The sequence below is a fragment of the Populus euphratica genome, unplaced genomic scaffold (genome assembly GCF_000495115.2).
Source record: "Populus euphratica unplaced genomic scaffold, PopEup_1.0 scaffold20.1, whole genome shotgun sequence".
NCBI classification, from domain to species: Eukaryota; Viridiplantae; Streptophyta; class Magnoliopsida; order Malpighiales; family Salicaceae; genus Populus; species Populus euphratica.
Window position 1 is genome coordinate 2,881,025 of NW_011499854.1, and position 27,322 is coordinate 2,908,346.

Sequence of the window (27,322 nt, forward strand, 5' to 3'; positions counted from 1 at the left end):
TACCATATAGTCATGCTACATTTAGGACTTAAATTGGTGACAGAAATATTTTTGTATACACATAATTGCTCTTTATCACATGTCTTAACGGTAACCGAGGACCAAAATGAAATGTTTCCTCCCCTTACTTTGAGCAAAAGCTTTTAACAGACCAGCCTGCACCTCAAAGCACAGCTCCAAATTATTCGGCGTATATATTAATTTATAAACGGGAACTCGAATTCCCCAAGTAAATAAAAATTTAACTGCTAACATGCATGAATTTTTGTCATTCAAATACCTTGCGAAATACATTTTTCTCAAGACAGATTCATAATCAAAACTGCATGTTAGGAATTCAAATTTATCTTGGAAAGGGGAAAATAAAAAATCTTACATGAAAACTATAAATTCAAAACGATAATGATTGATACAATAATCTCTCATGTCATCGAAAAGTAGACATCTCTTAACCCCTCTTATCTAAACAGAAGTAAGAGTTGTTTACACCTATATTAAAAGGAAAAGGATAGCTTAAAAAAAAACAATAAAAGAAATTTCCGGAAAAAAAAGAAAGCACGTGATAGACTACAAACTTTCATCAGAATAATTAACCAGAAAGCACCTCAGAGCCCCCCTTCAGTATGATTTAACAACAGGTGAAAAAAAAATTAAAAATTTATAGGGGATTAAATTTCCAATTTCTGCATCAAATCAAAAGATCCAGTACCCATTTTCACTGGCAATCCAAGACAAACCCTAGCAGATGGAGCTTCCAAATTATCGACCTCCCTGTGCAATGTGGCTTCAACTATGAATTTGGACGCTGTCTCAAAAGACATTTTACTTAAAGGTGATATCGACTCTGATATGCCCCCAATACGGCTCATCGGGCGGTACTCACCAGTATGGGTCATATAATCAGCTATAAGAGACAAATGCCGTGTATTGACAGATATTCCATAAGAATTGAACACGTGCTTTATCTCCCTAATGATTGTCTCTCTAGCGGCCTCTACTCCATAAGCTTTCAACATACCATGAATGCTATTTGAATACATATACCTAACATCAAGGTGATCTTGCATTTTCCAAAATGTATTGAAGTCCACTCCAATTGTATGAAGCGCTGGGATTTTTTGTTTTTCCCCAGGTTCAATATCAATTCTTCTCTTGGGGTCTTTCCCATAGTAAATCACTTGATTTTCTTTGCAATCAGTCACTTGACACCGTTGAACCTTCCCGGGATTCTGGATACAGACCTTCTTGGCTGTCTTCTGAGCAATCTATATAAAATTAAATGAAAAACTTTAATTTCATCTTTGGACAAAGTGATGAACAAAATATAAAAAATGCTTGAATGTTGAAGGAACAAAGCAATAAGTGCACACAAGCATGTACAAGCATGACTCTCCCCCCGGGGGATGTTCTAGTCCAGCTAGTTGTTGAAATAAGATGATAGAAATGATGCTAAAATTACCTTTCTTATTTAGGCATTTATGTTAAGAAATTTTGAAGGCCAATCTAACTTGTATTCAAAGCATGCTAGAAGATCATCCAACTTATATTTCCAAGAGTTCTATCTGCTTTACAGATGATGTTATTCCCGCAAAAGTACAGAGATCAAAGCAAATGATAAATTGTAGCCCTAAGAAAAAAGCAAGCCATAAACGTGTAATTTGTGAACCAAGTTGCAAGGAATATTGAACACAGCTTCCTATTTATCTCAACTAATGCTAACAAAAAAATTGCATAAGCATGTATACAAGTGCCTGCATATTTTTAAAGTTTCATGGGGAGGGGAAGAAATCCCACTTTGAAGAAGATAACATAAAAGTAAATTTCAGCACCAACCAGAGAGTAAACAGAAAGAGATGCTGAAAACTAATGTTTTCAAGGTCAATTTCCATAAACAGGCAACAAAGACGAGAAAAAAAAACAGAAAATTGCAACCTTTCACAGAGAACATACTTGGCTAGTAGATTGAGTGCCCACAAACAGTCATATAAATAGATTCTACAATGGAAGCTCTAAACTCTATACGATAACATACCTCGGCCAGTAAAATATGAGGTTCATTGGTGAATTTAAGATGGATTTCAAAGTGCAATCCCTTGGCTTCCACAAAGATTGATCTATCAAAGTCCTTTTTAACTAATTTTGATCTAACTTTCTTTCCCTTGGCCTTTTGTTTCTTCTTTTCTGTTGACTTTAGCTTAGAATGCATTTCAACTTGTGATGAACTTTCTGAGGTTTTCTTCCTTGACTTTGGCTTAGAGTAATTTCCAAGATGTGATGGCTTTTCAAAATATTCACTGTCATTGTCAACCATACCAGTGTTACTGATCTCACTTTCTTTATCAGCCGGTTCAGTATCACTTTCAGATCCAGATGGAGCCTGGCTTCCTGATAAATCCCCTTCATCTTCATTCAGTAACCCCTCAGAGCCATCATCATAATCCATCTCATCTGTAACTTGCTGTTTTCTTTTCTGCACATCTAAACCTAGATCATCAGCCTCTTCCCCTTCATCATCACTATCATCATCGTTTTCACCCTCGTGTGATATGTTGCCAGAAACATCTTCTTCTGCTTCAATTGGCGTCCCTGAATGTGATTCCTTCAAAAAATTCTTAATGCCACTAATTTTAGAAAGCAAAACCAGATGATTTTGTATAGCATCCTCCAACTCTCTCACAAACAACACCTCAAGGGTTTCTTCCCAATTTTCTACTGATATATCAGCATGTTGTGGGTAGTGCGCTGGTGTATAAAGCTTCATTTTAAGCTTATAAATTCTGCAAATGCCGTCATTCTGAACAGCAAATGGCATGACAGATACTTCCATGCTCTCAATTATATCGGCTACGGTGACCTTCTTCAACTTATCAGAAAGGCGCTCAGCATCCTCTCTGCAGATAACAATATATCAAGAACTCAATCAACAAATTCTCTCACCTGTACAGGGTTCTCTCATCTGTACAGGGGTGTAGCCTAGATGTCTATTCTTAAAAAAAGGAAATGACAGAAAAACCTGTACAGATAAGTTCTAAGAAAAAAATGAATTTGAAAATACAATAGAATACAGCTCTTGGCAATCTAAATGTTGATTTTATAAGAAGATAGTGCCTGGCTGTCTAGAGACATGTTCAATGACCAAATACTAAACAGAAAACATTGGCAGTCATAAAAGTTTGTGCAGCAATTTAAAGAAATTCAGAGACAGAAAATTTACATGTCCGGATAATAGATCAAAATGCAAACTTCTGTAGAATTTACGTGCTGATGATGAAACCATAATCTCCATCAGCATCTTCTTTTTTGTTTTTATTAATTCCTTACATAACCAATCTTCTGATTTATTCATCATATGTAATCAAACAAGCTGCAGTATGCCACTACAGAGCAAACTAAAAGCTCATGCCAGCTCTTTTCCGATACCCCTCATAACTACTCTTAATAAATAAAGACAATAATTGGTAAAAGAAAACCTTCAAGCAGAAGATGGTTGATGGATGTCTCCACCAATGTTACCAAGAACACAGATCACAAGTAACAGCAGTTAAATGGTATCTATACATAACAATTTCCATAGCCAGTTGAAACAAATTACCACTTGCAATACCAACAATTTGAAATAATTCTTATCATTGTCAAAAGTTCAGGGTTAATATGTAATTATCTTGAGGAGTTATATTTAAAAAGATATGAATTTTTAAGTTAGATCAATTTCAATTTAGTGGTCATTACATTTGTGTTAGTGTATTTGAAGTTAGTTTGGTTTAGACATGATCTGGGACCGTCGACTAAAACAAATGACACATGCCAAGCACTTAGGACTTGAATACAAATTATTTTAGTTGGTAGCATGGTAACGCTTGCAAGGGGAATGGACAATGGTATCTAGGTCTTATCTGGGGCAAATGATGAAGCATCTTCTTGATCTATTTCTGGAGTTTTAGGACCTGGTGGATGCTGTCCTTATTTCCCCTTTTCTTCCCCTCCTTTCCCATTTCATTTCCTCTACCTCTATTGCAGCTTTCTCCCTCCCCTTTCCCCTTTACTTTCTGTATAGTTTCAGGCTCTTTCCCTAATTCTTTACTGCTGTCTTATTCCTCTCCTCTGTTTCCTTTCTGTATCAGTAAATTGAAGCACAAAAAAGTTGTCTCGGGCTCTCAGCTAGTTGCTTAGCTTTTCCTTCCAATCAGCTACAGTCTACATCAGTCTTGATGCCTCAGTTTAAAGACAAGACTATATCACACAAGCATTGACTTTCTCAATTTGCTTTCATCCTATCCTTAGCTCACTTTAAAAATAGACAGATTGGTTTTGTTTAACTACATGTAGACTAGCTTGCTGTTTATACAGTTTTCAGCTTGTGTATCTGGGTTGGAATGAAATATTTAATCTGACAAATGCTCGAGTACACATATAGCTTCATTATTGATGCAGTGTACTTTACCATCTTATGATCTCTAAATTAAATATGATAGTCCTGAAGCTGCATCATAATCTCATATTACAAAAGTTCCACTGTTAGAATAAACATCCCATATGCTAGCATTGAGGATTTATGGGTAGCTTCGGTATACATAATGTTACTGCAGTCCTTAATTGATTGTCAAAACCAATATTTCTGTGAAATGACATACGAGACGCTTTGATGGCATTAAGTGGAAGCAACAGACAAGTATATGTTACTCTTATAAGAGACTGGCCAAATTTGTTGACTGCAAAATAAACAGAAATAACAGGTGTCAGTAAAGATTTAACAACTTACTTAGTTCTCCCTTCCTGCAAGGGGCAGGTCATAATCGGAGTCTTAATATCAGCTGAAGCAGTCATCAAAATCTCTTGGAGACGTGGAATTCCAAGGGTTACATTCATTTCACCACGCCCAGCTAGATGGAAAGTGTTCAGCCTGAAAATTAGGAGCAATATTAAATAACCTGGGGAAAATGAAGAGCACATATTGATAAATGATGCTTTGCTTAAACAAACAAAAGAAAATTATAAACTCTACCCTACAAAAATAACTATTAACTCTGCCTAGTAATGCCAGATTTGGAGCCCTATCAATGGGTGCATTGTATTTACAAAGCAAAAGGAGAAAAACGAACCATTTCATCTCAAACATACACATATTGAATACATATTATGAAGTGGTTGTTTTGAAAATAGGGGACTAATTGTTGGTGGAGAAATTCTTACATGGGTAATGATTAAGGGTATAGCTGGTTTCCCAAAATGATCGGTGAATTTGCTTATTCTAAAGGGCACAAAAGACAGAGATACAGAGACTAGGGATGTGTAAAGGTCAAATAACCGACCTACAAGCAACTTTCAACCAAACTGAACAGAATCTGCACAAAATGAGAATCCACCATTGAACCAGTTGCTGTGATAATCACTGGCATTGAATTATTTTATCAGTTTCATCTGCCACAACAAGATATCAGGTTGATGCAGGAGCTTATGAGGTCCCTTTGCTTTCCCTTTTAGTTTCAGTGTTCTTATGTGGTATATGAATCATTTTGATATTTGCACTTTCTTCTTGTCATGATAGTGGCATGAGACTTCCAACCAGTTATTTCTTTTCCAACAACTATTAGGAGGGCTTTAGACCATTATAAATAGGTTAACAAGGGATATTTTACTAGAAAATCTTGTTTTGTGTTGCTTTCTCTACTCAAATGAACAGCCCATGGTCTCTGTCTCCATCAGCCATCTCTATCACCAAAAATAAACCCATATAACCACCAACTCCTACATACATTTGAAATTTAAATCTAACAGAGAAGCAGACAACAAAAGAAACAAAATTATCTTATTTCAGTGCGATTTTTGTAGGCAAGGGTGTTTATGTAATTTTCAGATTTGCTGGAAAATATGAAAAAATTTCTGCATAGGTTTTATTTTCTGTTTAGGATATTACTATTCATAAAGTCATTAGATTTTTTTCCTTTTCTAAATAGGACTTGGTATTTTCTATTATAGGATTTTAAAACCTAGAATTTTGACGTAGTCTTCCTAGTTCTTCAATGCAATGTTATCCAAGAATTTTCCAGCAATTTGTTTTTGAAACACTCATCAATTATCCCTAATCAACTTCTCACACACACCTAACCAACCTCAAAGCAATTACCCATCAAATATTCAGCTTCATATCCCCTAAACCACTGTTCACGGCCCACAAATATTCAAACCCAGAACAGCCCCTATGCTGTCCTGGGTCAGAAAGCTTAACCAGAGCTGTCAGCTTTCCTTTTTCTTAACAATTTAGATTCACTTTAGCAGAAAACCTGGGTGGGATAAAAATAGATATTGAGAGCTGAGTAGACAATAGAGATTTTATATGCAACCCTTGTGGTGGATGATCAGCCACTAAACCTCGAACAAAGCTTAAATTATTATAAAAAATAAAGATGAATTTTTAGTAGGTTTGCTCTTTGATTGATTCAAGTAAAAGATATTCAACATCGAAATATATTAATGCTATTGGCTGCAACTCTACAAGGAGAAAAATATCACACTTAATTACATCGTCGTCTCTACAACTATGGATATCTGAAAACCAACATGGCCCTATATCAGGAACAGAAGCAACCCATTTAACAACTGTAACCATGCTCATGCACTCATAATATGAACAAGCATACAAAGCATCTTTCCTTGGATAAAGAAAAAACAGAAGCATTTATTAATAGAAGAATATAGACATAAAAAAAGAAGGAACCTTACGTCATCTGTGTTGATGGTTCTCCTACAGACTGAGCAGCAAGGACACCAACTGGTTCTCCTGGTTGTGCAAGACTCAGGAAAAACTTTTGCTTCAATAATTTATAGAAATCATGTTCCACTAAATTAGAACTCCGATCCTTTGTGTAATCATGTAAAGAACTCTGCTCCTTTGCGATATTACGCAGGAATATTTCTGCTTTTTCTTTAAGAGCTTCAGGCAATTCCGAAATATAAGCATTAAATGTGCCAAGCTCATCACTTTTTTCGTATATTATTTCTCGATTCTGAACATAGAAAATTAACAAGAAAAATCAAATTTGGAATCTGGAAATCATTTTACAGTTCAGAGACAAGAAAATAGCAGAATATTCAGATTCTGCATACTGTAAAAACCTCACCGCTGCCAAGGCTTCAAATTTAGCAATAAAGCCTGTTTGATGAACATCCACACCATCTTCTCCATAGTAAAATTGAACAATTGAGCCATCAGCATCACGAACTGTATGATCATAGCCGATTCTGAGGCACTCAAGATTTTTAATCAGGCATCTTTGGAGGTATCCACTGCGAGATGTTTTGACAGCTGTATCAACCAACCTATAAAAATACAAGAAGTCCTATAATCAATAGACAGTCAATCAAATGATTACCCATGAAATATCAATTCGACCAATATCTAGAGACCGCATCTTGTATTTTTAACATTGATAAAAAAACACAAGCAACATCACCGAAGTATTATACAACAGATAGTTTGATGTCAAAGCAAAACATTTTGAAATGTCATGAACCATGAGAAGAATCCTATCGCAGGCTGCAACATTATAAAAAAAAAAAAAAAAAAAGAGTACTAGGTAGAACCAAGAATCGGTCTCTTCACATATTTGTTGCACAGTAAAATTACTAATATACCCTTACAGTAAAAAAACCTACATGGTTTACAAGGGCTTCTTGGTCTTTTTGCTTTTTTCAAAACAATTAAAAAACTAAATTACTTGTAAAAGCAAAAAATATAAAACTTCCTATCAAGTTTTTTCATTATACTCAATTTGAATGCAAGTCAATCTTTTAACAAATAAAAATATCATAAAAAAGCACCGCATGCCACTCGTGCCCTTTAAACAGTGTGTTGCAACATCCAGTGATGTGGTGAGATTTGCAGCAGTTCAATGGCAATTAACCTCTTTTTTCTCTCTTTTCCCTCTCATGACCTCAGGATTTGCGCTAGACCTTCCAAAATTCAATTTTGCCCTCCAGCTTGTATTTAATTCAATTTCAGTCATCATTATTTTAATTGCTATTTGTTTTGTTTTCTAATTTTTTATACTTGAGAATTTTGTTTCATTATTTCTTTTTCTTTGTTTTCTATGGTAATCTTGATCTTGTAATTCAGATTACTGATTTTGAATATTAGCTCAATTTAAGTGCAATCTTTTTTTCAAGTCTTTTTTAAGAAATTAATTTGTTTTTTAAATTTCATCATTCAACATTGAGTTATTTGCCCTTAAGTTTCGTGATTTTTTCTGCTTTTTTTATTAGGTTATTTTGATCTCATATCTAGGACAGCAAATTAGTCGAGTTAACCTGAGTTGACATGAATTTTTTCTAGATGATTTTTTTTTCAACTTTCATCCTTTGGCATTAAATTATTGCACCCTTGAGCTTTGTGATTTTTCCACTTTATTTTCTGTGGGGTTAAGTGAGTGCGAGTAGTCAAGTTAACCTGGATTAACTCAAGTTTTTTCAGTATTTTTTTATTGATTTAACTTTGATATTTTTTTTATAAAAAAATAAATAATTTTTTTATCTCAACCTCATTTTTTCAGGTTAGTACAAGTTGACTCGGGTTATAATTGTTTGGATACTTTTTTATGTTAGAAAAAAATTCACCCAATCAGCAGCATAACACAGGCTAACTATCTAATATTACTTAATAGAGATTCAAAAAAGGAGTCAAAAGTGGTTGAGATTGAATTTCCATTTACCCTTCACGACCAGCCATGCAATGGAAATAATATTCCTGAGGACGCAGACCGGTGAGAAAACGATCAATAATATAGCCTCCGGCACGGGCTGCCCAATCCCATGGATGAAAGCAGGGCAAGGTCTTTCCAGAAACCATTCGGGGAACTCTTTTACCTTCCAACTCCTGTTGGCCCAGAAAAGAAGATATCTGTTGGAAATTGACCTGCCCAAGGAATACTGCAATTAGCAAATAGGACTTCAACATCAATAAATAATGTAAAACAATAGGGAGTTGAAGTCATAATGTGTTACATGGAAACTGAGATCCAACCCACTATAGCATAACTGAATTGGGCACCATAATCATCAGGACTGATGTAATTTCAAAAAAAAAAAGAAAAGAAAAGAAGGTAGTTCTTATAGTTCACAAAGGCAGGCTATTTCAAAAGGTAGTATCTGTTGAATAAACATGCATAATAAGTTGATTAATCCAACAGAAAATGAAACCAAAACTTACTGCAGAGCAACGTACTTTTCAGAATCTGATTCAAACTCAAAAGGAAGAAAGAACTTTGATTTTATAAAAATCATAATCTTGATTTTCTCCTCTTCAAATAGCACATGGTTCAAGATTCCTTAATTCTCAATTCAACTATTCTCTAACCCAATGAGGTTGTAAGACCCCATAAAGGCTTAAGTAACGTCCTCACCAATCGGGAAGTGGAGATCTCTAACCCTGTTGTTAACATCAGAATTAAAGCTATATTCTGTATCAATGGTCACTCAGCACAGCTTTCTCTAAGCAGTTATCATTCAGCCAGTATTTGCAAGCTGCTTTTCTTCCATCACCTTCCCTACTCCAGCACTCCTTTTGCATTTCTTTTTATTTCCTCCCTTGCTATGTTTGCTTCCCCATGAACCTTTATACTATCATTTTTAGTAGCAGGAATTATTATGGAAGTAACTCCAAGAACTCCGGGACTACATCAAAGATCACTGTTTTAAGTTGGATGTCAATAAGTCAATAGATTGCAACTGCCAATTTTGGGCAAAATATATAATTTGAGAACTCCAGAGGGCATTAGATCATTAGATTGTGGTTGTGCATATGCTTGTGCTTTAGGGTAAAAGCCCAAAACCAGATGCTTTGGCCGTTCTATAATAGTGGATAAAACAAAAATCAGGTCACAAGGCTGTGGACAATTAGGTTAGCTGTTTGGTCGAGACAACAATCATAGCTTTCAAAATAAAATTTCAATATCAGGGGTTGCATTATAATTTACAAAACTCAAGATTCAAATCAAAGTTGTAGTGAATATTTAATTGCTGAATTTTAATCTATCAACACACTTCTCAAACAAGTTCAAATTATTGTATTCGAGCCTACCCTGTTTTCTATAAGGAATTCAACTTGTTATAACCTTGTATCAAAACCATGAGAGATAACCACAGATCTAAAGGTCATCAATTACTACAGCTATTGCATATGAGAAGGATTATTGCCTTAATGCAAAAAAACTTACCTTGCTACCTTTAGCCCCAGATGTAGTCATAAGCGATATGCAATTCTTTCCAGAGGGTTTTAGCAACCCTTCAGACAACAGCTCATTGATGACTCCTGAGCTTGTTTTGGAATTTAGTTCATTTGTCATCTGCCTATCCAGATATGTCAAGGCAGACTCGCCATCACTGCGTATAGTTTTTTCAATATTTGATTGTAATTCCAATGGATCTGCAAACCAAACAAACAAAAACACAATCCTTGGAAAAGGGGCATAACAATACATTATTGCAGAAATGTTAAAAAGCAAGGGCATGGAGAAATTAAGATGCTACTAAATCCTTTAAATTTAATTAAACCAGTTATCTGGATTACAAAAAATAGCCTGGCTACCATATTCTTTGAAGCCAAAGAGTCTGGTGATGACACCAAATATGATGTCAATGAAACATCAAGCTCCTGTCAGTGCAAGTCTAGAAGGAGTAGTAAGACAATTGATCTCGACATAAACAAAATCCATAACCTAAGCAGGCAAATCTTCAAGTTAGAAAACAAATGAACTCGTGCACCTGTATTGTTATTAATCAACCAGGTCCAGAACCAATCAAGCAATCTCTCACTCTCTCATAAGTCTTCTCCAACAATTTATTTAAATTTGAGGAGGAAAGTTGAAAAATACAGGCAAACCATTGGAATCATTCTTTGCAAATTCAAAAATACATGCTCTCACTTTCATATATCCTTTCCAGCAATTCATCTAATTTTGCAGTGGAAAGTAGAAAAATATTGTCATATCCAGTTGAACCATCCTTGGCAAATCAAAAAATAAACATTATCACTCAGTTCATGAAAAGCTATTCACCTCAATCACGAAGGATGACATTAACATATGAACTTGATGGAAATTTTTCTGTGCTAAAGAGCAGTCATCTAAGAAAATACCCAAAGAAGAGGCATACCTATCTTAATGTTCTCATCCTTGATTCCGATAAATTTACGATGAATTTGTTCCCCACACTTTTCACAGTTTTCAAGTTGCTTCTTCCTTTCATCGTCTTTAATTTTCGTAATCAAAAGATCATCAACTCCACATGTGAATCCATGCATCTGAACCATTAAATAAACCACTAAAAATATGATAATGCATGATAACAGACTTGACACAAAATTAGCACTTAAAGCAAAGATTTTATATTTAAGCTCCCTAACCTGCAAATAAGCAGTGAATAATCGACTGAAAACAGAGAGCAGGGTGCCAGCTGCTTTTGCACCAAACAATTCTTGAACTGTGTGCACCAAACCGTACTCACCAAACTGGGCCTTGTCAATCACCCCTTGGACCAATACATTCCTAAAGATAATCATCTTATCATCTTCAAGCTGCTTTTCTTTTGGATTGACTTTGCCAGACTCTTTTTCCTTCATTGGTTTGCTTACACCAACTTTTTCTCCATTGCTAGATTTGCCATTCTTAATTTTACTCTTAAAAAAATCATACGAGAGCTTCCCACCTTTCTCAACAGTGAATGGTGGATGGCCCCTTGTAATGTGATTCAACACAGCGGTAATCAACTGAAAAGGGCAAGGTAGATTTAATTAAGTTAAAAATATAGTTCCCATTAATCATATGAGGAGCACTTCACATCCTTGCACTGGTTTTTGTTGTTTGGTTACTGCATCGCAGGCAGTGATATTGCATTGCACTGAAATTGTGCACAACTAAATGACCACATCAAACTGCTAAGCAACCAAAAAAATTGACAGAAGCATGACCCATGCTGAAAAGTCAAAGAAGTCTTTGACCATCATATTCATGCTTCAGAATCCCAAATAAAAATGTCACGTATTTCTTTCACATTTAAAACTATTTAAAGAGTACAAAAAACTATTAATAAATCCAGCTGGTATTGTCATAAAATGCTAACCTGTTTTCCTGACCACAGATAAATGGGTTTCCTTATTGCAGGATCAAGGGTTTCAATCTCATCTTCATAACTTAAGAATATAACTTTTCGGCCAGCTCTGCCACTAAAAGATGTTGGACGAGCATTTGACACACCAGAACTATAAAGCAGTTGATAAACTTCATCCTCGGTCAAAAAAGTGTCCTTCTTTGTTAAAAGCACAGCACTAATAATATGATCCTGGTACATTCAAGAAAGAAATTTGATAGTTCAGTGACATGTACACCAAGTATATCAAGCAAGACAAGGAGAATAAAGGCCATGGTTAAGGGTAATCATCATATGAAACCTGAATCAAGGATCTAATTGGTTCGCCATTGGAAGGCCTGACATATTGATTATTTGCATTAACAATGTTGTAACCTTCAGCTCGAGAAACTTCATCTTGTGGGAAATGAACATTCATTTCATCACCATCAAAATCAGCATTGTATGTACTGTATTCAGAACAATAATTGAAATTAGGATTGCAAGGACAATCTCCTAATTTTATCTAAAAAATGATACAGGCACACATGCAAGTACATTTATGCATATGTTCATGCACTGCACATTGGGTATGAGCATGCATGTATCATATGTATAATATCAACCTGCAATTTGCATAGTGCATGCGTAGTGTCTTCTCCCCCTTCAATACACGAACTACATGTGCCATTATACTTGGTTTGTGAAGTGTAGGCTGCAATGAAAAATTCAAATAAGATAAAAACAATAACAAAGAAACAGATGTGAAACATTATGTAGAACAAGTTTTAGCGTTTTCTTGAAAGCAACAGTAAGCAGTAAGCACAACTTCACAGCCTGGATAAATTAATACTCTTTCTTGTGATAGAAACCAATTCAAATAATCAAGCAGGGTTAAGAATGTTTTTAGGGAAAAAAAGCATTCAAACATTTACTATTCAATTCAGCTATAAAAAGACACTTCTTGAAAGAATGCTCTGCCCAAACATTTCCCTTCAGCTATTCAATTCAGCTATAAAAGGACACTTCATAAGTCTTCCACCTAGGCATCTCACCCTTTACTGATGGAAACTTGGCTGCCATTATCTTCCTTCATTACCTCTTCTAAAAGCCAAATCTTAAAAGATAAAGCTCAAATATGCTTGTTGTGTGCCACACCCTGTTAAAGATCAAGACTGCAACTTGTATGCCTATTATCATTAACATAATGAAACAGGGTCCTAGGCATGCAATTGAATCCAATGCTGCAAATAATATTGCAAGCCATGCTAGTAGAAGATGATCAAAATATATAAAGTATAGTTACCAAAACCAGCATGTACGAGCATAAATAAGAGCTATCACCAGAAACAGAATCTTGATGTCAAATTAGATCTGACAGACTAAAGAACACTTTTTTTTAACTCATAATTATGGGAACTTAAAGAATTATGACATTCAGTGAGATGCAAAGAAATTTAAACAAGTTGGAGAAAAATGGTAAAAGGATGACTGAACAAGTAGCCATCCAGGCATCACTTCCATGTGAGAACATCTCCAGTGTTATCCATTCTCATACACAACTTTCTTCTTCAAAATTTATAATCTTTATTCACCCAGAAGCACAGATTCTTGAAACAGTCAGCAAGGGAAAACATAACACTGAATATAAGCCGAGTATTAATTAACAAAACAATAGATAATGCTTCAACTCATACAAATCCTGTAATTCCAAATATTAAGAATCACAAAGACAGATCTTCCATGTGTCATCATAGATATGCACACTGAATGAGAGAAATCAAGCTGGATGGTTATTCACCTGTCGATTGACAAGCACAATATCTCCATCTTGCAAATGGCGATATACAATTTTCCCTTCATATTCATAATCAAAACTCCTCCCAGATAATTTCCTTGCTACAGAAACACGCATTTTTCGATTCGGTGGAAGCTTAGTCGTAGACAGCTTATCCACATAGTGCGTAGCTCCAGGGTGACTTTCAGGGCCATTGATTACAGCATTTCTCAATTTGGCAACATTCCAGGGTGTCACTCTCTGCAAGTACATAACATCAATAAATACAGGGAAAAGAAAGGAACAAAGCAACAAAACAAATCCTATCTGTTACATAGTGGAGTAAATTTTTTGTTTGGTATTGCAGTGCAAGGCACTTTTCAAAAGTGTTTTTAGCTTCAAAATGCATTAAAATGATTTTTTCAGTTTTGTTTTTATCACATCAAAATCATCAGAAAACACTAAAAAAGCATCAATCTGATTCTTTTTCAAGCCAAACACACCCATTTTGAAACGCACTCAAATAAAATCTCAAACACAAAAACAAACGATGCTTAAGACAGGGAATGCTTATTCACACAAACTGATGGAATAGATATCATCAGTGACACATTAATCAGCATGTGTTTAAGTATATGACTTTAAATCATGGACAGTTCTAGATGGAATCAAAACCATATGGTACAAATAAAGTATAAAATAAACAACTACTTCACAATTACAGAGACACAGTCAACCATGTCTTGGCATGGCTAACCTTAAATTAAAATGACAAAACAAAACAAATAGGTCAAATTTATACATAAAAAGACCTAACCTCAGGATATGTTAACTTCACTGCAAAGCATGGAGGAACTCCAATTTCGTTGACATCTAAATAAGGATCTGGGGAAATAACAGACCGGCATGCATAATTAACCCTCTTTCCCATCATTTTCTGCCGAAACATACCCTCCTTCTTCTCAAGTATCTGGCATATCCCAGAAATCACATCCTTCTGACCTGGACCCACAATTAATAAAAGGAATCCACTGCTTAGTTGGAGTTGATAGCTTTACAAGTAACATTTGAAACAGTGGGCATAAAACAATTTGATGTGGGCATAGACAATACAAACATAGCAGGAACAGCAAGTAACACTGTTGCATAATGTTCTGCTTACCCTTCCCGTCTACCACTATCCCAGGATTATGTAGGAGCTTTAAACATGGTAAGGTAAGTTTCAGTGCATGATTTTTAAGAAAGATAAGCGCATGGATATCAACTAGTATAATATACAACCATGCAACCATAATTTTTAACCAAATCCTAAAAAACACATGCCACCAGCATTATTTTCCATCATGGATTTCAACATAATTATCCTCGTCACTATCCATAAATTCATAGAAGAGGGGGGAGAGGCGTGTCTTATCATATAAGAGATTAAAGTATGAGCAAGGGAGGGAGCACCTGTTAGCATAAAGACATAAAAGTGCAAGACTACATAGTTTTATTGGCATGCAACATTCTCATGGTATTTTTTTAAAAGAAAAAGGCAGCATGCTTGTTTGACAGCCTTTAACCCACAAAACAATAAAGTTGATGCATTGCTAAGTTCCCTCGAGGCTCACGAGGAGCAAGAATAATCCTAGAATTGACATGGTACAAATTAAGAAAACCCAAAAAAAGCTCATGCCCTAAAATATACACTTACATTAACATGGCATTTGGTCCATGGAATCAGAAGGGAAAGTGAGCAAGGAAAGTGGGATTTCACGCATTGTTGTGTTTGGTATGCCTTAGGAATCCAAGTTCCTAAGTCCACTTTCCCATCTTTGGGGGGAAGTGATTTCTTAGCTTAACCTAAGGAATCTCTTTTCTGAAGTGCTAGAAAGTGAAATTTAATATTACAACCAATATATCCTCCTTGCTAACAACATAAGTTAAAAATACCCTAAAATTAATTTACACACTAGTTAAACAAGTATTCATTTCTTTAACCTAAATTATTAATACTAGAAACTAAATTTAAAAGGATGATAAACAAAATTCTACTAGAAAAAGTTCCATTAATTTTTTTTATAATGAATCAAATTTATTTTATGGTATTAAATTACTAATTTTAAGTATTACATTATTATATTAGTTTGTAAGATAATATTTTCTGAGTTCCCTTTAACTAGAACACATTTTTTTATTTAAAAAAAACATTTATTCATGCAACTAATTAGACATTAATAATAATTTATTGTATGACAATAATAAAGCATAAGAGACAAGAATTTACTTCATATATCCTTAAAATTTTCAAAGAAACAACAAACAAAAAATGATGCTTTCCTAGGAATCCTATATTGTAAAAAAAAAATTCTAAACTCCCAAAGAGTTCCAGAGGGGAAAGTACCAACCCATGAATCAAACTCCACCTAATAAAAATCCAGTCTAATATGGCAGTCATACGTGACTTGATCATTGATTGGAAGAAGAAGTTCCTCCACCATGTAACAAGCAACTAAATTCAACTTGATCACACCTAACAAAACCACAAAAAACAACTAAATTTAATTTGCTAAAAAAGCATTACAGTCACCAAGCATATTGGTTTTTGTTATGATCAACAGCCTATAGAAATTTCTCATTGTTCGACTTCATGAACTTTTGGGAGACAACATTTGTCTAAGTTTCTCCTTCTATTGCAAGGCTGAGAATAAGAAGACACTAAAACTGCTTGGGGCTTGGGAGGATAAAATGCGAAGGGAAAGGAAGAGGTTGAGAGGACAGTGGCAAGAGCCATTTTTTCCTTTGTTTGGATAATGGAATTTCCAGGAATGAATATGGGGATGTAATTATCCTCCCAGACACACCAAGCCCACTCCCCAATAGCAGAGAAAATGGGAGAGGAATGTTTTAGAACTATATTTTTGCCCCCACTTTTTCAAAAAACAGGACGTTTACATGCGTAAGAGGCATGAAAACATGGCAGTTTTCCAAATGATCCACTTTTTTTTTTTCTATCGGAACAATTAAAATCTACTTTCTGCCTTTTTTCCCCTCCCATTTCAATCTCTCATCTAAAAATGTGAGCATCAAAATATCTTTTTTCCTTCATTCCCTCATTTTCTTTCCTTTAATCCATCTTCACCAAACAAAAGTTTAAAAGGGATAACCCCTGCTTACCTACGAATTCTGGAAAATTCTTTTGCTAATTACTTTTGGTTTTAGAGATCAGTTGAGAGGTATTGAGGCAATGCTCTAAAGCCTACTACAAACTGAATCTCAAATAAAGGGAGACAGAGACAGCAACAAAGAAAAGGAGATGAAATTACCCTTGGCAGTATTGGAATCAAACAAGACATTTATAGACTGCTGAAGTTCCAACCACCGCCTAGCTATTAATGGGAAATCATTGCTTCTATGCGCATCTGCCAAAGATCCATTCAATTCCAGCACCTTGCTCAGCAAAACAGATAGAGGATGTTCCATCACCTGCAAGAAATGCCAGCACAAGTGGTTACCTAAAGAGGAGGGAAAAATTAAAACCTAACAAATACAGGTTAGTGAGAAAGATAAGAGCATGCATCTACAAGTTTATCAGACTCTCCCTCCAATTAATGCTTAGGAACAAAGACTGAAGTGGAAGTGTCCTAAACAGAATCCAGAAAATGCATCACATCTTGCCAACCTCCCATACCATATATTTAAACAGTCCTCCAACACCCCCCCCACCTTCCCTCCTCGACCTCCAACACACACAGAATAAATAAGTAAACAATCTATCAGGTACTTACAGAGTCACCTCCCTTGGTCGGAGGCCTGAATTTGATTGGAGGCACTAAAACAGTATTCAGAAAGAACATAGAATGTCCTGCCTTTTTCTTCCCAACTCCTTGCTGCTGAATGTCACTCATCAATGAGCAGAGTCCAGCTTCATTTTTCCACAAAAGCTTTAAAATATCCATCGCCTGAAATAAAATCAAAGCTTCAAAATGCTTTCCAATTTAAATTGACAAAATGGTTTCATCACAGAATATAACCAAATTGACAAATTAACAACCACCAAAGACAAACAACAAAACAAGTTTGACAGTGCAAGAAGCATACTTCTGATGGTAATAACTGCGAGGACAAAGCATCTTTCTGGCTAGTGAACTGATGTTGCAATTTCTGGTGTTCTTTCAAATTCCTGTTTGTGGCAGACTCTTTGTTATTAGGAGATTTGGTTGCATCTTCTGCATCTATCAACTCTTCAAATGCACCCCCAAATGGCCCTTCAATTGTCTGCTGCTTAATCAGATTTGATCTAATAGCTGCATTTGATAAACCTGCCTGCAACCATCAATCAGCTGGGAAAAGTGATTACCGGCAGGGAAATAAGCTTTTGGTACAAAGTAGAAAATCATTATCGGACCAAGTGCTCCAATGAAAAAAATAAAGAAAACTAGGATATTTCTTAAAGACCCACCCCCCCCCCCCAAAAAAAAAAAAAAAAAAAAAACAGATGAAAAGAGATCAGGGAATGCTGACACATGTGAAATGTATATTATTCATCAACATAACAAGGGGAACCGAAGAGGAACAACAAACAAGCACAATGACAAGAAAAACAAAATAAACAATTCCATCATGCCTCGTTACAAAGATAACACAAAATAAAAGGGTAAAAAATTGGAACGCTAATCACCAAATCTATGTTTGAAGTTCCATTTGCATACTCAGGAAATGGAGATAGGAATGACAACAGCAACAGCAATAATAAAAAAACAACATCAAGTGAATTAGAATAAATCAAATTTTAGCATATACAAATGCAAAGGTTACAGCATTGCAGCTAAAAACCAAAACCTTTTAAGATACTGAAAAGAAGACATATAAATTGTTTAAAGTTCCTTAATGCCATTATTCAAGTACAACTGATTTTCTTGTAGCCTTGGGAGTTAACGAGTGTTGACAATATGGTTAGGAAACATCTATTAACAACAATCTGAGACAGAAGTTAAGAGAGAGAAAAAGTGTCATAAAGCAAGAGCATTGCGATAGGAAAAGAAGTTCTGTAAAAACATGTACACCATCACATAACCAGGAGACAAATCTATAACCAACATCCACTGTATAAATTGTTAGAATAAAAAGGTTTCTATTAAGGAAAGTGAGAGAAGTAACACAAATATCAAAAAAAAAATCATCAAGGGAAAATAAGTTTACAAACAAAAAAGACCCATGGAAAAGAGTGTCCATGCAATCAGATTTTCTAACTAGAAAAACCTCTAAAGAATTACACTCACCACAAGTCAACCAATCATTTGTATTTGTTAAATATTTGCTAAGTTTAAGAAAATCCAACCACACCATTCCTAGGCATCAGCTGAAGTTGATAAACTTTATTCTGAAGGCCAGATATGAACATTAAAAATCTCTTATTTTGCTTATAAACTGTTTATTCTTCAACTCCTATTGCATCACTGCAAATTTCAAAAAACAAATCATAGGAAAAAAATTCCTCATATAGTGTACCTAATTTCAACATAAAACCTGAAAAAATACACACCATACAATATCAACAACTCTCATAGCCAAAAAGTGCAGGTGCCTAGGAACCATCTTCGAGAAGAAAGGAAATTGTTCTCCAAATTTCGAGGATGAACACCAACGAATTTTTCTCAACTAAGTGTATGGTGTAGAGTGCTGATCACATCAGAATCGATTATTTCTTTCTATAAATATATTTTTTCACAAAAATCCAATTCAATCTTATTCTTTGTACGTTTGATACATGCGTATCATTTCTGCAATTTTGCATAGGCACAAAGAAACAAGTTGAAGCATTTGTACAAGAACACACAAAACAAGTTAAATCATTTGTATTAGGACTTAGCATGCATCTAAGAAAGCAGAAATGTATGTGATAAGATCTAAGATTTCCCAAAAAGAAATGAGAAATTCAAGCAGAGAATGTGAAAATATACCCAATGAAACCAACCAAAAGTAGGCTTCCGAATATTAGGATTGGATGCTGAACAGTTCTTGCACTTCTTTGATTCCAACTTCAGAAAATTATTTAAGATAGACATTGCTTCAGATAACTGAAGGGAGGTCCATTCGCTCTGCTTTGACTGCTCATTGTTTGGATGCGGTGCTCCAGAATGAATTGTAGAACAGGATTCACTGCTGCCATCACTGTCTTCTGGCAATGAGGCTTCAATTGGCGAGAAAGAATCCAACCTTTTAGCCCCAACAACATCACCTTTTATGATGAGTTCCAACTGAGAAACAAATTTCTCAACCTTCGTAGAAATAAAAAATTCAAAAAAAAAACTTCAGATACAGAAGACTGGTTAAACAAGAGGGAAGAAGAAAAGAAGCATGAGGAAGCATTAGGGATCAAAACCATGCAATTTATCAAAGCATCAACATTGACTGAATGACACAAATATACCTGGTTGCTATCTGCTCTAAAATGAAAGCAGAAGAAACAGGTTCTTTGCAGAAGTTTGTGAAGAAAATTAAAGAGCAGAGGATTGTAAACTGGACTAATCAGATCTATATGGCCACAATGACCTGTGCAATTAGTTGAACGTTGACCGCATGTTTTGCAACTGCAATAAAATGATTGACAAAGTGTATCAACAATGTGACAAAGATATGAAAAAGATACTGCAAAGGCCAAGTTTATATCAGCTACCATCAGAAAATTTAAATAACTTGGTGCGATCTCTTTTTCTGTCTATTATTTACTGTGATCCAAAACAGATGCTACCCCAAATTAATATGAAAATTCAAAAGTCTCATGCACAAAAAGAAAGAATAAAGAAGAAAAGGTCACCTTCCAAGTACTAGAGAGCAGAAGATCATTGTGAAATTTTTTATTTTTTTAGATAAAAAAGATTGTTGTAAGATAAGTTTATAAGAATGATGTGGTGATGAAACAAAATTGTCCAGTTGTTTTATATAGATTGCATGGATTGTTTGCCATTGGAGGCAAGTCATGGTTAGTCCAAATAGGATCAGATCTATTGATGTTTTCCTTTATGGCTTCAAAGAAAATGGAGACCATAGAATCTAGCGGCATTAAGCTGTTTCAGTTATTTTTTGAATAGAGAAGAATGCTAAAATCTTTAAGAACAGAAAGCTTAAACACCGTTTCAAGGACCTCGTATCTTGAACCTTTATTGGGTAATGCTGAAAAGGCTTTTATGGTGAATGGTTGTTGCTCTAGCTAGTTATAAGAGGATTGGAACGCTCCTTTACATAGAATTCACAAAACCTTACTATCATTTCTGGTGGTTGAATTAACACACCTACCATGCTACTCCTTAAGGTTAATATCAAGTTCATCTCCTAGCCAGATCACTTCACTTCCCACTACTTTCATATTCACGTTCAAAATACTGCCTAGGACGATGGTCTTGATATCTTTTTCTTAGCATGGCCTTGTTGGCAGAACTATTCTTGCTGACCAATGAAAACATAGGTCAATTGAAGCATGGTCTCAGCACTCTTTTTTTTCTACTTTTCCCTCTCTTTCCTTCTACTTTTCTTTTTTATTATTCAAGAATTTCCTATTTCCAAATTGTGCTAATGAAATCATACTGTAAATGCTTCTCTAATCCCAAGAAAAACTTAAAAAGAACCAATAGCAAAGTCCACCAGAACCCATTTTATAGCATTTTTTAAGAAAAATAAGAGTTTGATCCACTAGATACAAGCCCTCTAGGAAGTTCCACGTTGAATACAACACCTCTTCAAAATCTTAATAAAAACAAGTCATGATGTGACAGGTAAGGGTAGGGTTATCATTTACCGATCACTAATCGTGGAACTCCAAACGGAGAATTCTTCACTATGAAATCATTTTAGCATAGAGAAAAATTATTGAGCTTCATATTGAGAAATTAATCAACAAGAGCAATGGTAATAAGTGCTGGTGCATAACAAAGAAAGCAACCCCATGTTCAAGCACATACAAAAAAGTTGACATCTCAATACATGCACAGGCAACATAAACCTTAATGTCAACAAAATTGAGCATTCAAAGCAATATCAATGAACAAATGGGTTTCTGATACTTACGGCTCATCCCCTAGAGGCCCCATTGCTGGGTCATATAATCCACCAGGCACAGGTTTGTCCAAAGTATCAAGCAGTCTCGCGCTGGTAATCTTTACAAAACTATGCTTATGAACCTCTTCATCCGTTAAGAAGCTAAACGCTACCGAATCAACTGACACAGTTGCACCCTGCGAAATCCAAAAAAAAAAATCAATAAAACCTTCAAGGGAAAAAACTACGATTTAAATAATTTCATATTTTAAATTACTTAGCCAAAACCTTCCAAAAAAACCCAGATAAAAAATTTCAAATTACTTTCACCAACACTAAGCAATTATTTTCCAGTCTTGATTTCGCCTTTTTAAATTGGATAAGTGTACAATAACTATAAATAAATTCCACTTAATTAACCTTATTAACCAAAAAAAATCATTATCTTACTGCAATTAATTCCTTTCAAATTTAAATTAGTAAAACAAAAAAAGGACAAGAACGCAAGAAGCTGACAAGAAAAACAGAAAAATAAAGAAACCTCTAGGGAAGCCATGGAGATATTCTGGCAGAGGCCGCAACAGAGGGGGAGGTGATAGAGCGACGGAGAGGCGAGAAAAGACGGCGCCGGTGAAGTTTTTTTAAGGGAAGGGCTTAGAGAGGGTTTAAGAGAGGCGTGGGCTGTGCTGCCCTTCTATTCTTTTCAAGTTTCGCAAGCATTGGAGGCAGCGGCAGCAAAGACGTGGAGTATTTATTTGTCGGAGGCGACTGTCGATACTCTTTGTTTTCGTGCTGGCCCAATTAGTGTGGTATTGGACTCTTTGATGGGCTTTTATCTCCAATTAGGGCTTCGGCCAGTTTTTGTAATGGGTTAGAATTTGGGGTGTGTATGTATCTATATAATCTACCTTTCATGAAAAAATTGTGGCAAGAAATATTCTAAATTTCGATAGAATTATTGGTTTATGAATTATTCTCATTATTCGATATTGAAAAAACTAAATATAAATGGATTTTTTTTTGTTAAATTAGCTTTCTTTTTCTGATTTCTTTTTGGTGTGAAATTTGGGGTTTTGTTTTTGTATCAAGGTTTTAAATTATTAAAAAATATATATGTTTTGATAGAATTAATCAAGTTTATAAGTACCAATAAATTAAAAAATTTATTATTTTTTCTAAATATATTAAAATCATTTGTTTTGGAAAAAATAAGGGATAACACACTCTAATTTTCAAAATCCTAATTATTTTTTATTTTATTTTCGTTACTATTACATATACTTAACAAAAAGATTTTTCATGTATGGTAAAAATCATATAAAGAAAGCTTCCAACAATCAATCTCTAAACTCCAAGCATTTATATTACTTGAATCCAAAAAGTGCATAGATTTATAGGTTAAGGCAAAACTTAGGTTTAGTATCTTTTTTTTATTAAAAAAAAGTTTCATTAAACTTAAAATTAAAGGCTAGCTCTAACAAGTAAAATGAAACATGGTAGCAACATGTCTTAATAAACACATGAGATGCTTTATTAGCATTTCTAAAAATATAATTAAGACTAAAATTTAATTTTCTTTGTAATAAATTTTTGCAATCCTCAAACACGACATTAAGTTTATAAATATTAATGCATAGCTTAAACATTCCATCAACAACAATCCTTGCATCCAATTTTATACCCACATCATGTATACCTCTATAAATCAAGAATTTTAAGACAATCCTTGATCCTTGATGGTTCAACCATTGTTAGAGAAAAAGAAATTGAAACCTTTTAGAAACCACATAACTTCACAAGTTCTTTGTTATTTTGCATGATATAGTTAACCTCCTGCTCCTGTTGTGCTTTTTCAAGTTCAAATACTTACATTCACATTACACTTCATAAAGCCTATTGCAGATTTAACCCATTTATGATTAAAATGATAAATTGAGCTTAACCTTCTAGAGGCCTGTCGAGTAGTCTTCCATTGTTGCCAATTTTTATCTCATGTTTAACTAGTTAGTTTGCACTAGACACATACTCATTCCAAATCTACACAATCCTTTGACTCTAAATCGCTCATATAGACAACCAACTTTGACAACTATTCTTTATCTAATAGTTGAACTAAACTGAAGAAACAGTGACCAAATTCATGATTAAACAACAGCAACAAAGACACAATCAAGAAATAGTTGCTTCCTTGTTTTGCTTTCTGTAATACAGAAAATACAACAACAAAAACACAATCAAGAAATAGTTGCTTCCTTGTTTTGCTTTCTGTAATACAGAAAATACAACAATTATGAACCTTAACTTCTTTTTATGACAGCCTAGATCTAGTAGGCAAACAATTATGACATATACTTGAAATAAAATACTTAATCTTAGGTGGTATCCTAAGATTCCAAAATTTCATTCATGCCTCTGGTCCCACTTCCTCCAAGTCAGGAACCTCAACCTCAATGACCACCTTATAGGCCTACTTCACACTAAAAATCATTTACTTATTGAAGTGTTAAATAATCTTGTCATCAATATTTGTATTGGATAAAGAAATAGTCTATATAGCGAGTTCATTCTTTAGTTAAAATAGTAAGTTAATCATCTGCAGATCCTAATCAAAACCAATATCTGAAATAAGATCACAAACACATAAAGATTCTAACATTTTTATTATTGGTTTTTCAATGAATCTATCTGCATCATAAATTAACCATACATCAAACTAAACTTTAGCATTATTACCCCTACTAACTCGTCATATACTACCTTTCTTAATCACTTCTTGCGAGTTATGGATGCTTCGCCAAACAAAACTAGATATATACCTCAAACTAGCATTCATAAAGTCCATTTTAGGGAAACATATTACTTTAAAAATTCTCATCACTAACAAATAAGGTTCAACAATTAATTTCCATCCTAACTTATTAAGAAGAGCCAAGTTAAAGTAATGTAAATTCTTAAAACCAAGATCGTCATCTTTTTTCCTTTTATATAATGTGTCCTATCTTTATCAAATTATCCCACAACCATTTCTTTGATCACTACCACACCAATAGTTATTTGTTATTTTCTACAACTCATCATATAAAAAAACAAGTAACAAGAAAACACTTATAGTATATATTGGTAAAGCTTGAGTCACTGAGTTAGTCAACATAGTTTTTCCAGCCTAGATAATAATCTACTTCTCCGCCCATGAACTTTCTTTCATATTTGATATCTTAAGTAAGTAAATACTGAATGTTTGTTACGTTCAATAAAAAAGGGTAAACCCAAATATTTTTCATGATTAAAAAAAGAAAACACATGAAGAAGATGTGAAATATGTTGTTTGCATGGTTCCTTGATATTTTTGCTAAAATAGATTCTTGATTTCTAGAAATTGACATGCTACTCAGAAATTAGCTCATGTTAGTGCACTAATTATTTCACAATATAAATCTCTTGAGGTCATGGCCTCAAAAAGAAAAAAGTTGTCATATATAATGAGTAAGTGAGAAACTAATTGAGCACATCTGACAACCTTAAAATCATGAATTAATTGTTGTTGTTCAACCTTATGAAATAGTATTGAAAGCCCTTCACTATATAAAATAAACAAATAAGGCAAGAGAATCCCTATATATGGTTGTATATGACCTATTTCATTACCATTAAAATACACAAAACATCTCACTGTAATGACAAATAACATTATTAAGTCCACCCAATCAACCACAAATCCTAACTTTAACATAATAGTATATAAGAAATTTCAATGAATCCAATCAAATGCCTTGCTGATATATGTTTTTAAAGCTACCTACCCTTGATTCCTTTAATTGTGGCTTTTCATGAAATGAATGGTTTTAAATGTAATCACTATATTATTTGTAATGATTGTTTGTGACACAAATAGTTCTTAATTCAAATAAATAATGAAAGTTAAAATCTCTTTCATCCTACTAGTTAGAACTTTGGATATTAATTTATACAATACATTACAAATAGCAATAGGTTTAAGTTCCTTCATACTTTATGGATTATCACACTTAGAAATTATGACCACGAAAGTGTTAGATAGAGTTACAGGGAATTCCTTTTTAATTAACCAACTTCAACAAGCATTACATATATCATAACCAATTAAAGATCAAAAGTTCTGAAAAAACTTTGGGTTTAATCCATCTAGACCTAGGGATTTGTATAAAGCCATTTGAAATATTGTTATTTTGAACTTATCATCTTGAAAATAGGCAAGTAAGAAATCATTCATACCCGAGGTAGCACATGATATTACATAATCTAAAAGATAAGGATCTCATTCAAGATTTTCTATTAATAGCTTTGTGAAGTAATCATGAATCAAATTGTACATTCCTTTATCATCTTCCATAATAGTTCATTCTTCATTCACTAATCTAGTTACTCTGTTCATTCATTTTCTACTTGATGTAACCAAGTGAAAATACTTTGTGTTCAAATCACAATCTACTAACCAAAAAAACTTGGCTTATTGTCTCCAATAATCATCTTTTTGAACCAGTAGTTTAGCTAGCCTTTCTCTACAAAATACATACTCTAACATTAACTGATTATCCTATAGCAATCAAAGTGCATCAAGTTTACTATAATAAGTTGAAATTTCTTTTTTGAAATTCTTATCCAAATTCTTTTCGCATTCCAAAACCCGACTCACACAAAATTAAAACTTGTCTACAAGATCCTGATCATATTTAATGTCTCAATAATCATTCAAAAGTTGTTTCAAAACCGGTTCCTTAAACCAAATATTCTCAAATAGAAACCTATTGTGCTTTAAAAACAAAATTACTGCTTCTTTACTACTAGCAAGATCATATCACAGTCAAACGAGAAGCATATAAAATTGTAAAGTTCAATGTTGTCAAAGTAAAAAAGCCAATTATCCATGCACATAGTTCTATCTAACCTCTAATGAACCCATATTAAGGATACCCAATTAAAGACAGGTCCCTTGATTTACAATTCATATTTGCTTTTTTAAAACTTAGTATAAATCACTTAGGTGAGGATAACTCCGTGTTTTATCCTCAACCCATAACAAGTTATTATAATCCCCAATACAAACCTATGAAAGAGTTGATCGACAACTCAATGCTCGTAGCAAATTCCAAGACTCCCTCCTTTTGTGTCTTTTGGGAAAGCCATAGAAATATGTAAATCTCTATTGAAATTTATCCACTCATTCCATGGACAAATTCATATGATTATTAGAATAACCTAATAAAGAAACCAAATCTAGATTCTTTCAAAACACAGCTAAACCTCTCTTTCTACCCATTCTATCCACCACAAAACACAAATCATGTTTAATATCAACATGTAAAATATCAATTCTATTAGCATCTACCAAATTTTAAAAAAGAAAAATAAGATTTGAATTTTTTTAGAACA

The 27,322-nt window shown here is 34.1% G+C and overlaps 1 protein-coding gene across 1 annotated transcript; it reads right to left on the reverse strand.

Annotated features, from left to right (window-relative positions):
* Nucleotides 1–315: 315 nt before the first annotated feature.
* Nucleotides 316–22,651, reverse strand: NRPA1 (nuclear RNA polymerase A1). The gene is made up of 21 exons (XM_011022016.1): nt 22,455–22,651; nt 21,944–22,110; nt 20,310–20,469; nt 19,840–20,157; nt 17,978–18,202; nt 17,665–17,838; nt 17,203–17,362; nt 14,712–14,896; nt 13,919–14,155; nt 12,744–12,832; nt 12,440–12,587; nt 12,112–12,330; nt 11,396–11,758; nt 11,146–11,293; nt 10,209–10,417; nt 8,706–8,908; nt 7,119–7,317; nt 6,721–7,004; nt 4,760–4,900; nt 2,033–2,891; nt 316–1,265 (listed from the first exon to the last, which is right to left on the reverse strand). Exons 1-21 carry the CDS (start codon nt 22,467–22,469, stop codon nt 669–671), a joined length of 5,100 nt encoding a protein of 1,699 aa, XP_011020318.1. The 5' UTR covers nt 22,470–22,651; the 3' UTR covers nt 316–668.
* Between the last annotated feature and the right edge of the window lie 4,671 nt (nt 22,652–27,322).

What these genes read in the sequence shown, in the direction of transcription:
- NRPA1 (XM_011022016.1), bottom strand. An exon ending in AATTTGAAGCCTTGGCAGCG is followed by an intron (nt 7,005 to 7,118) that starts GTGAGGTTTTTA and finishes TTCTATGTTCAG; the next exon opens with AATCGAGAAATAATATACGA. An exon ending in GAACCATCAACACAGATGAC is followed by an intron (nt 4,901 to 6,720) that starts GTAAGGTTCCTT and finishes CCTAATTTTCAG; the next exon opens with GCTGAACACTTTCCATCTAG.